The sequence below is a fragment of the Mobula hypostoma genome, chromosome 2, assembly GCF_963921235.1.
Source record: "Mobula hypostoma chromosome 2, sMobHyp1.1, whole genome shotgun sequence".
NCBI classification, from domain to species: domain Eukaryota; kingdom Metazoa; phylum Chordata; class Chondrichthyes; order Myliobatiformes; family Myliobatidae; genus Mobula; species Mobula hypostoma.
Window position 1 is genome coordinate 52,276,858 of NC_086098.1, and position 12,486 is coordinate 52,289,343.

General features: G+C 40.2%; 1 protein-coding gene across 10 annotated transcripts in view; it reads right to left on the reverse strand.

The window, feature by feature from the left end:
* pla2g7 (phospholipase A2, group VII (platelet-activating factor acetylhydrolase, plasma)) overlaps positions 1–12,486 on the reverse strand; it is an 80,432-nt gene that overhangs the window by 47,986 nt on the left and 19,960 nt on the right. For all 10 annotated transcript variants that reach the window (XM_063036942.1, XM_063037011.1, XM_063037003.1 and 7 more), the window contains 2 exons: positions 11,092–11,242; positions 3,569–3,662 (listed from right to left, as the gene is read on the reverse strand). In XM_063036942.1, the coding sequence (XP_062893012.1) occupies positions 3,569–3,662; positions 11,092–11,242 (245 nt within the window). The remainder of the gene's footprint in view (positions 1–3,568; positions 3,663–11,091; positions 11,243–12,486) is intronic.

Consider the following 12,486-nt stretch of genomic DNA (forward strand, 5'->3'; position numbering starts at 1 on the left):
AGGGATATTGCAACTCTGATAAAGAAGTAGAGGGAGTTGTATGACATGTATAGGAAGCAGGGAGTAAATAAGGTGCTTGAGGAGTATAAGAAGTGCAAGAAAATACTTAAGAAAGAAATCAGGAGGGCTAAAAGAAGAAATGAGGTTGCCTTGGCAGTCAAAGTGAAGGATAATCCAAAGAACTTTTACAGGTATATTAAGAGCAAAAGGATTGTAAGGGATAAAATTGGTCCTCTTGAAGATCAGAGTGGTTGGCTATGTACGAAGCCAAAGGAAATGGGGGAGATCTTAAATAGGTTTTTTGCATCTGTAATTACTAAGGAAACTGGCATGAAGTCTATGGAATTAAGGGAAACAAGTAGTGAGATCATGGAAACTGTACAGATCGAAAAGGAGGAGGTCCTTGCTGTCTTGAGGAAAATTAAAGTGGATAAATCCCCGGGACCTGACAGGGTGTTCCCTCGGACCTTGAAGGAGACTAGTGTTGAAATTGCAGGGGCCCTGGCAGAACTAGTTAAAATGTCGCTGTCTACAGGTGAGGTGCCGGAGGATTGGAGAGTGGCTCATGTTGTTCCGTTGTTTAAAAAAGGATCGAAAAGTAATCCGGGAAATTATAGGCCAGTAAATTTAACGTCAGTAGCAGATAAGTTATTGGAGGGAGTACTAAAAGACAGAATCTACAAGCATTTGGATAGACAGGGACTTATTAGGGAGAGTCAACATGGCTTTGTGCGTGGTAGGTCATGTTTGACCAATCTATTGGAGTTTTTCGAGGAGGTTACCAGGAAAGTGGATGAAGGGAAGACAGTGGATATTGTCTACATGGACTTCAGTAAGGCCTTTGACAAGGTCCCGCATGGGAGGTTAGTTAGGAAAATTCAGTTGCTAGGTATACATGGAGAGGTGGTAAATTGGATTAGACATTGGCTCAATGGAAGAAGCCAAAGAGTGGTAGTAGAGAATTGCTTCTCTGAGTGGAGGCCTGTGACTAGTGGTGTGCCACAGGGATCAGTGCTGGGTCCATTGTTATTTGTCATCTATATCGATGATCTGGATGATAATGTGGTAAATTGGATCAGCAAATTTGCTGATGATACAAAGATTGGAGGTGTAGTAGACAGTGAGGAAGGTTTTCAGAGCCTGCAGAGGGACTTGGACCAGCTGGAAAAATGGGCTAAAAAATGGCAGATGGAGTTTAATACTGACAAGTGTGAGGTATTGCATGTTGGAAGGACAAACCAACGCAGAACATACAGGGTTAATGGTAAGGCACTGAGGAGTGCAGTGGAACAGAGGGATCTGGGAATACAGATACAAAATTCCCTAAAAGTGGCGTCACAGGTAGATAGGGTCGTAAAGAGAGCTTTTGGTACATTGGCCTTTATTAATCAAAGTATTGAATGTTCTGATGAGGTTGTATAAGGCATTGGTGAGGTCGAATCTGGAGTATTGTGTTCAGTTTTGGTCACCAAATTACAGGAAGGATATAAATAAGGTTGAAAGAGTGCAGAGAAGGTTTATAAGGATGTTGCCTGGACTTGAGAAACTCAGTTACAGAGAAAGGTTGAATAGGTTAGGACTTTATTCCCTGGAGCATAGAAGAATGAGGGGAGATTTGATAGAGGTATATAAAATTATGATGGGTATAGATAGAGTGAATACAAGCAGGCTTTTTCCACTGAGGCAAGGGGAGAAAAAAACCAGAGGACATGGGTTAAGGGTGAGGGGGGAGAAGTTTAAAGGGAACATTAGGGGGGGTTTTCTTCACACAGAGGGTGGTGGGAGTATGGAATGAGCTACCAGACGAGGTGGTAAATGCGGGTTCTTTTTTAACATTTAAGAATAAATTGGACAGATACATGGATAGGAGGTGTATGGAGGGATATGGTCCGTGTGCAGGTCAGTGGGACTAGGCAGAAAATGGTTCGGCACAGCCAAGAAGGCCCAAAAGGCCTGTTTCTGTGCTGTAGTTTCTATGGTTCTATGGTTCACCCACTCTCAATCCTGATGCAGAGATTTGACGCAAAAGCTGACAACTTCCTTTCACTGATGTTGACTCAAGGTTGTTTGTTGCTCCATTATCTGCAATCTCTTGTGTCTTCTGAGCAGGAGAATAATTTTCTTTTAACTACAGTTAAGTGGAAAGACTTCCTAAAGGTGTACATGAACACATGCAATGGCAAAGCTAACAAGATTACAGCTCAAGATGATGAATATTGAAAATAAAAGTCAAGAATAGTTTCAGTGCAGACAAAAGAGGATGCAGGGGAAGGATCTCATTGAATCCTACCAAATGTTGAAAGGACTAGATAAAGTGGATGTGGAGAGGAAGTTTCCTATGGTTGGGATATCCAGAATTAGATGACACAGCCTCAGAATTGAGGGGCAACCTTTTAGAACAGAGGTAAGAAGGAATTCTTTTAGCCAGAGAGTGGTGAAGCTGCGGAATGCTCAGCCAGTGACTGCGGTGGAGGCCAAGTCCATGGGTACATTTAAAGTAGAAGTTGATCATTTCCTGATTGGTCAGGGCATCAAAGGATATGGGGAGAAGGCAGATGTATGGAGTTGAGTGGGATCATGCGATTGGCCTGTTTCTGTGCTGTACTTTTCTATTACTATATGACTCTATAGTTAAGATTACAGCAAATTTCTGTGTTCAGCCAATTTTAAGAATGATGTCCCATAGTGTCTAACAACTGACATTGTTCAAGGCTTCTGAGTGGTGAAAGAATACTTTACATTGTGGTCAAAATACAGCATAAATAATGTTCAATGTGGTTTCAGATGGGCAGGTTACTGATTGCTTCCTGAACTTGTCCCCTAGTGAGAAGTTTGCTGCTGTTGTTACTTCACACAGAGAGTGGTGGGAGTATGGAATGGGCTGCCAGACGAGGTGGTAAATGTGGGTTCTTTTATTACATTTAAGAATAAAGTAGGTAGATACATGGATGGTAGGTGTATGGAGGGATATGGTCCATGTGCAGGTCAGTGGGACTAGGCAGAAAATGGTTCGGCACAGCCAAGAAGGCCCAAAAGGCCTGTTTCTGTGCTGTAGTTTCTATGGTTCTATGGTTCTCACCTCCCACCCGACACCCACTCTCAATCCTGATGCAGAGATTTGACGCAAAAGCTGACAACTTCCTTTCACTGATGTTGACTCAAGGTTGTTTGTTGCTCCATTATCTGCAATCTCTTGTGTCTTCTGAGCAGGAGAATAATTTTCTTTTAGCTACAGTTAAGTGGAAAGACTTCCTAAAGGTGTACATGAACACATGCAATGGCAAAGCTAACAAGATTACAGCTCAAGATGATGAATATTGAAAATAAAAGTCAAGAATAGTTTCAGTGCAGACAAAAGAGGATTTTAAGGATATTGATGAAAGTGAATCAGAATTTAATGTTTTAAAACTGTGATTATATCTGTGTCAGGGTATTAACTACAGATCATTATGTGAATTAGAAGATATAATTACTGTCAGTATTATTGCCTTCCCTGGCACTGAATGATTGAAACTCTGCAAAGAAGCAACAGTGATTATTCATTATCTTAAAATTGGCTCTGTTTTACCTGAAAGCTCCGAGGCCATGGGAGAAGATGACTAGAGGATATTTTCCATCTGATTTAAATGGGGCATCCCATTCAGCAGGAACTCTGTATGACCCTGGCAAGAAATCAAAATGCTTCAATTGGATTGTTAAAATAAAGGTAGAGCTGAAATGTACTGCCAAGTCATGACATAAGAATATAACACAGACATCGCACCCTGAAAAAACTTATTTCAGGGAGATAGCATCATCAATTTGCAGGAGACTCCCAGAACTTCTGGGAGGGGTGGGATATCTGCAATAGAGTAGCTACTTAACAGCTAGCCAGTTAGTTTAAATAACGTTAGCTATGCTAATGAATGAATGACACCTGTTAAACTCACCTCAACATGTCTTTTACAGTCTTAACCCACCATCAGCAATTGAAAGGTCACTGTTGCAAACAGTGCAGTGTGCAACACTGTCATTATTTTGACCCCTATTAGGCAGGGGTACACTTCAGGGTAGTCTGGGGTAACATACATTTTATATTTTTTTTTGGAACACTCTGCCATGGCGTGCACTCTCTCTCTCTCTCTCTCATGCACTCTCTCTCTCTTGCTCATGGTCATTCTCTCTCTCTCTCTCTCTCTCTCTCTCGTGGTTGCTCTCATGCTCACTCTCTCTCTCTCCCTCTCGTAGTTGCTCTCTCACTCTCTCTCTCTTGCTCTCTCTCAAAAAAATTGATTTCTGGAATATAATTTGTATATAATTTATTGTATATAATTTGTGGGCATCAGGGAGCCAATATTAATATGCGGGAGACTCCCGGAACTTCCAGGAGAGGTGAGATGTCTGATAACATAAGAAATAAGTCACCTCATTTAGTTGAATGCAAGTGAAAACAATTTTTAAAAAATTGCAATTACTAAGAATAAGACTGGATTTAGAACTCTGTGCTTTAACTCAGTATTATGAAAGATGTGTATTCTCCTTTTCTACATAAGCCAATTAAAATAATTGCTAAAAAGCAAGTGTCAGTAGCTTGATGTACAGCAAAACATGTAATTTAGTCGATTTTTCAAATAATTTCAACTTTAAATAAGAATGGATTGAAATGATCTGATGGGTCAATACATAGAACTATGAACCATCACGGAGACATGGCAGGAATGGCTGCTGGATGTTCTGAGGTTTAGATGTTTCAAAAAGGGAGTGGGAGGGACAGCCGCAGAGAGGGAGGGGTTGACTACCGAGTTAGTGTGGGTGCAAGTCAGAAGCAGAAAGGGAGACATCCTCCATTGAGAGTTTATTTATTTTGACATACAGTGCAGAATAGCCTCTTTGAGCCACACCTCCTCAACAACTCACCTATATTACAATGGCCTACCAGCTACGTCTTCGGACTGTGGGAGGAAACTGGAGCGCCCGGAGAAAACTCACAGACGCACAGCCTCCTCACAAATAATTCTGGGATGAGAATCCGGCAGCCCGGGCTGTAATAGCGTCACGTTAACCACTACGCTACCACGGCACCCATAGTTTTCTATCGACTTTCCAATGGTAACAGAAGCACCAAGGAACAGATCAGGAGGATTTGGAATCATCATCTTCCCTAATATTGATTACCAGCTCAGAGCAAATGGTTTAGATAGAGTGGAATTTGTTACGTAATGAACCAGGTCAGATATCAGATCTCTCAGTGGGTGAGTGTTTTGGAGACAGTGATGTTAACTCCCTGATCTTTATCATAGCCTGAGACAGAGAAAGGAGCTGATGATATGGGAAAGTATTTAATTGGGGGAGGGGGGCAGAGAGAAAGGGGAATTATGATGCTATAAGGCAGCAACTTGGGAGCACAAATTGGGAACAGATGTACTCAGGGAAATACACAATGAAAACGTGGAGGTTGTTTAGAGAATACTTACAGGGGTTCTGGATAGGTTTGTCCCATTGAGGCATGGAAAAGACGGTAGGGTGAAGGAATCATGGTTGACAAGAAATGTGGAACATCCCATCAAGAGAAAGAAAAAAAAAATTAAAGTTTAGGAAGCAAGGATTAGAGAAGGTTCTAGAAAGTTACGAAGTAGCCAAGAGGGAACTGAGGAAAGGACTTAAGAAAGCTGGAAGGGGGGCATGTAAAGGTGTTGGTGAGTTGGATTAAGGAAAACTTCAAGGAGTTCTACATGTATGTGAGAAACAGGAAGGTGACTAGAGGGTAGGTTTGAACAGGGATAGAAGAGGAAACATGCCTGGGATCAGAAGAGGAAAGGGTGGTCCTTAATGAATACTTTGCTTCGGTATTCACCATTAATGAAGACAGCGTAAAGCAGGCTGATATACTAGAATACGTCAACGTTAAGAAAGAGGATGTTTTGGAACATCTGAAAAACATTAGGATAGACAAGTCCCTGGGTTTGGATGGGATATACCCCAGGTTATTTGGAAAGCAAGGGAAGAGATTGTTGCACCTTTGGCGATGTTCTTTGGGTCTTCATTGGTCACAGTGGTACCACCAGATAATTGGAGGGTGGTAAATGTTATTCCTTTGTTCAAGTAAGGGAGAAGGGATAACCCAGGGAATTATAGTCTAGTGAGTCTTACTTCAGTGGTGGGCAAATCATTGGAGGTTGAGAGACAGGATTTATGAGAAAAGCATCATGTGATTAGGTATAATCAGCATGGCTTTGTGAGAGGGAGGTTATGTCTCAGGAGCCTCATTGAATTCTTTAAGTATGTGAGAAAATACATTGATGAATGTAGAGCAGAGGATGTGGTGTATGTGGATTTTAGTAAGGCATTTGGTAAGGTTCCCTATGGTAGGCTCATTCCGAGAGTAAGGAGGAATAGGATCCAAGGAAACTTGGCAGTGTGGATTCAGAAATAACTTGCCCATAGAAGGCAGAGGGAAGTAGTAGATGGAGCATATTCTACCTGGAGGTCAGTGGCCAGTGATGTTGTGCAGGGACCCCTGCTCTGTGAAATTTTAATGGATGAGGAAATGAAAGGGGGTGGGGTTAGTAAGTTTACAGATGACACAAAGTTTGGTGGAGTTATGGATAGTGTGGAAGATCGTCATAGGTTACGATAGGACATTGACAAGATGCAGAGCTGGGCTGAGAAGTGGCAGATGGTTCAATCTAGGGAAGCATGATATGAAGTGACACAGCTGTGGAAGCCATCATACTTAAACCAAAGGTTGATCTTTTCTTGATTAGTAAGAGCATTAAAAGGTTACAAGGTGAAGGCCGGAGAATGGGGTTGAGAAGGATAATAAATCAACCATGATGGAGCGCTGGAGCAGACTCGATAGTCTGAATGGCCTAATTCTGCTCCTGTGTCTTATGGAGCTCAAATTTGAAGGCACAATATAGGGTTAATGGCAGGAATCTTAGCAGCGCGAAGAAACAGAGGATCTTGGGCTCCATGTCCATTGATCCCTCGATCCCTCAAAGTTGCTATTTTTTAAAAGTTAGATTATGAGGACACGCAGTCCTCTTTTATTGTCAGTTAGTAATGCATGCATTAAGAAATGATACAATGTTCTTCCAGAATGATATCACACAAACACAAGACAAACCAAGACTGAAAAACTGACAAAAACCACATAATTATAACATATAGTTACAACAGTGCAAAGCCATACCATAATTTGATAAAGAACAGACCATGGGCACAGTAAAAAAAAAGTCTCAAAATCTCTCGAAAGTCCCATTATCTCACACAGACGTGCATCATCTCATGCTATGCAAATTGATAGAGTTATAAAGGCATAGAAGGTGCATTAGCCGTCATAAATTGGCATATGGTGTGATGGACTTCACAAGTTGGGATACTGAGTTCAGAAGCTGCGAGGTAATATTGCAGCTCTGTAAAACTGGATGGATCACATTTGGAACATTATGTTTAGTTCTAGAATATTGAACCTCAGAGGGTGCAGGGGAGATTTACCAAGACTTACCAGGATGCTGCCTAGATTAAAGAGCATGTCTCAATAGGAAAGGTTGATTGAGCTAGGGCTTTACTCTTTGGAGCAAAGGAAGATGAGAGGTGATTTGACAAAGTTGTACAAGATTAGAGGCATAGATCGAGTAGACAGAAAGAGACTTTTTTCCAGGGTGGAAATACAGAATAGTGCCTGCATGGATGATAGTAGAAATGGAGGACTGTGTGTGAGGGAAGGGTTAAACTTACCTCAGAGTAGGTTATAAGGTCAGCACAACATTGTGGGTGTAAGGGGCTGTACGGTGCTGTGGTATTCAATGTTCTGTGAAAATGCAGTACTGGACAAGTTTTCAGTAACAAGCAAAACTAAAATTTGAGCAGGCAAACAACTGTCTTAATAATCTCCAGAGTAGTAAAAGCACAGGGAGGACACTTGGTCCATTGTGTCTATGTTGGTTTTAAAAGCCCGCCATTCCCATATCTTCATCTTACATCTCACCTGTTTTTCTCCCGCTTTCAAATCAATAACCAGTAACCTATTGAACTTCATGAATGAATCAACCTCCACTATTCCTCCAGGCAGTGAACCAGATACCAACCAGTTTTAGGATAGAAGTTATTTCAAAATTATTTCAAAGTTCAAAGTACATTCATTATCAGAACTATGTATACTATATACAATCTTGACATTCGTCTACTTACAGGTAGCCACAAAACAACAAATCCCAATAGAACCCATAAAAAAATGTCAAACACTCAATGTGCAGACATTATCATCTGGTTTGAGTTAATTAATATGGTTTCCTTCCGATTTTTGTTTAAATGGATTTGAGTTGGCGGATTGATGTTTTTCTTTTATGGAAGCTTGTATGACGTATAGCTCCAGGGTTGTGCTTCCAATGGAGTTTTTTTTCCATTTTTTTTTAGTTAGCAGGGGTTTTTTCCCTCTTAGTAGGGGTTCTTTTTTTCTTTCAAAAAACTATTCTTAACACTTTATTTTTTCTTCTTATTATTGATATATTGCTTAGCTTTGTTAATCAGTTATTTGCTAATTTAATTCTTTATTGTACATATCGACATATTGACTTGATTATCTTAATGTATTTTTTGTTGATCTTTAACGATAATTAATAAAAAAAGATTTTAAAAATGGAAAAAAAACAAATTGTGCAAATTGTAAGCAAATAACATTCAGAACTGAAGTTCACGAATGAGTCCACAGCCACAAAGCCAGTTATTTCTGCACCTGATTCAGGAGCCCATTGCAGGCTCCAGCCTCAGTTCAGTGAAGAGACGCGTAAAGCTCATAGGGTAGTGAACTGAATTGGCCCATCCCTCGCCTCCAGCCCTGACACCCAGACCTTTTCAATTTGGCCTGGTGCTTAATTCATCCAAACCTTGGGTCATTCCCTACTCTTGGACCTGGCACTTCGATAAGCTTTTGGACCTGGGCTCTCCAATTTGGCTCATTCCTTCAATCAATCTCTGCCTCACTTTGGTTCTGCCGCATTAAATTGACTCCAGGTCCACTCCAGCAAAGGCCAAAGATTGCCTTATTCCCCATTGTTGCACCCAGGCCCAACCATCTCTATTCGATCCTACAAACTTCGCCACAACCATCCTGCATCTTCGAGACTTCAGTTCACACTGCAAAAATGCCAGGTCGTACAGGTAGTTCAAAAGCTCAACTCTGATTCATTAGTATTGATTGCACTGATTATTTACCAGAAAACATGTTATCAATAAAGTAGTTAGCAATTTTGTTCACTACCAGCAAGTGCACCAACTTAAACCGGGTTTTTGCCCGTTGCCCTCATTCTTCGTCGTTTCCCAATTCTTTCACCAACAATGACTCTCCAAATACTGTAGAAGTCAAACTTGCGAGAAGAATGGATTTAACTTAAAACAGAGCAACATTAGAAGGGCAACATACAAAGCAATGAAGGGTCTCAACAAGTCAAGAGGTATCTAGGAAGTGAAATAAATGCTTGACATATTGGGTATGGATCCTTCATCTGGACTGGCAGCAACAAAGAGGCTTGATAATAAATTTTAAAACAGGCTGCAAGTTGAAGGAATTTCTGAAGGAACCAACATATTTTCGTTTAACTCAATGATCCGTCTATTCTCTAAATCTTTTGTTTGGCACTCCATTAAGTGAATAACAACCTTGTCTGGTTCATAAATGTTGAGAGAGTATCTGCATCCACTACGTCTCAAGCTGTGCATTCTAGAATCCAACCACCCTTTGCATGAAAAATTTCCCTCTCAGATCCCCTCTACAGATTTTTATTAGTAGTCTCTATCTTTCATCGTTCTGTAGGTAACTAGGGAAAACGAGCTCAGCCTATTCAACCTCTCCTTTCCATTGGAGTGCTTCAATCTCGGTGACATCTTGGCAAATCTCCTCTGCCTTCTTCCTATAGTCTGGTGACAAGAAGGGAAACAATGCTCCGGTACATCATGAAACCCATACATTTACGCAAACCTAAGCATCCAGTTCACCTTGGCTTAATTATCTTGTCATTACAATACTAAAGGAGTCAGGTGGTTGTCACTATGTAGTAAGCTCACACTATTTCACAACTAGATATAGAGAGGAGCCCAAGGAGAATTTTCACCCAACTGCAGCAAATGAAAGCTTCGAACTTAACAACATAAATAGCATTGAGCCTTAGTGAAATAGCACACACGTGTCCAAACTATTAGTATTCTGGCATCTAAGTAAGAATACTTAGTATTCGTTCTAAGTAACATTACCTTGCTTTGGCCAGAATGGTACTGGTGAACCACTGATGCATAGCGGGCTGCTTACAAAACTAATAAATATCAATGAATCTTAGGGTTGTATATAGTGACATATATGCACTTTGATAAACTTACTTTGAACTATTTGATAAGAAATTAAATAATCCAAACTAACATGTACACACTGTCTGAATACCCTGCCCTCTCTCCAACTCACAGACACATTCTCAACCTGTAATGGTCACATTTAATCTTTTATTGCTATTGATATGACTATTGTTTTATTTATTGATATGGCTGCTTGTTTTATTATGATAGTGTCAGAAATATACTGTCTTGTATAAGCATGCACCTTGCACTTTATGTCAACCTGTCACCTTCAGGCCATGTCCCTCAGAGTCTTGTGCTAACTTTATTTTGTGACTGGACGTGCTGGATTGTAGCTACATGTGCTGTGTGTGAATATATTGTATGTACTAGGTTTTGCATGTTGGCAACAGAGGAACGATGTTTTATTTAGCTGTATACGTGTGCATGATTGAATGACAATAAACTTGAATTTAAAATGCTGTAAATGTTTACCAAAGAATGTGGCGAGGGAAAAAACAGTCAAGAGGGGATTCCAGCCAATCCAGACTACTCTCACCAAACAACACTACATAAAATTCTGGAGAAACTCAGCAGGCCACACAGCATCACAGGAAAAGAGTAAACAGTTGACATTTTAGTAACTCTCACCATACGTATCTCAGATTTAGACCCTTAGTAATTGGCAATCCATGTGAAGTGCCAGTCATCTAGAAAATTTTATATCCAACAACTAATGTTCAAGAAACATAGATATAAATAGGATGCAAGGAGAATACTTCTTACCATACATATACTGTAAAATATATCCCACAGCTGTTCTGTTGTATTTAAGAAAATCAGCAAGTCCATTGTAATATTCATCCCTGGGGATCCACAATGGCTGTTGATTCTTCTCACCCTTATTACAAGGATAGTACAGGCGTAAGAAACATCCCTATTTGGGGAAAAATAGTTTGAAAATACAGTAACACAATAGGAAAAAAGGGTAAATAAATACCGCGTAAGGACATTGTATTACACCCATAAAGGCATACTTAGGAGGCGTCTTAACAGGTTCTTGAATGGGCAGGGTAAGAGGTATGTAGAATTAATGCAGGCAAGTGGGATTACTAATATTAAGTATGCTGGCTGGCATTCAAAAACGCAAACACAAGGAAATCTGCAGATGCTGTAATTTCAAGCAACACACATAAAAGTTGCTGGTGAACGCAGCAGCTTTTATGTGTGCTGGTTGACATTGGTGTGGTAGATCAAAGGACCTGTTTATTTATTGTGCAACTCTATTACTCTGTAACATATTATTCAAAGAATAATTATTAGCTTAGTGTAGGTTATAACCTCCTCTACCAAACTGGCCCAGAGATCTCTCATCTTTTCATTTTCAATGCATTAGCAATGCTGTCTTGAATTTTAAGACTACCATTGATTGATTTGTAATGAGGACAATTTAATGTGTATGAATTGTCGATTTATAAATGACATTACGGATATACAAACGATATCACAATAATGTACCAGCAAAAAACATTTATGGGCTGCCCTTTTCGATCTTTATTACATAACAGCTCAATTGGATTGACTATCTACAACATTAACCTGGACTAATCTGCACACCTCATTACTTTTGATTTTAGAAAAGAAAAGATTCAAACAATTGCCAAAGACCTGCACAACAGGAAATACTGTTGCTTCACAGATCCAGTGACCTGTCTGATCCTGCTCCTGTCTGAGATAGCTTGTGTTTAGTTTGCCCGTTCCCCTCCTTTCCACCAACACCCAAGTACATTCTGGTTTCCTTTCACATGCAAATGACTTGATGATTGGCAGATTAATTTGCTACATAATTTGTTATATCAAATTGCCTCTTGTCTCACTGGGTAGCAGGAGAATTGGGGGGAGTGAATTGAAAGGGATGCAAAATGCAAGATGAAACTCCAATAAATGGGCACTTGATAGGTGGGTGGTATGGATGCGGTGAACCAAAGAGTTTGTTTCTGTGCTGTATGGCTGTATGAATCTTTCAACACAAAGTAGGGGTGGTGGGGGCAAGGTGGAGAAATTCTTTGGTTATCGCAAGGATACAAGAGTAGATTACAGCAATAGGTTAGATCCCATATGAAGTACTACATCAAATTCTCGTAATGACACTTGAGAGCAGATACGAACTTTGAGAAAATT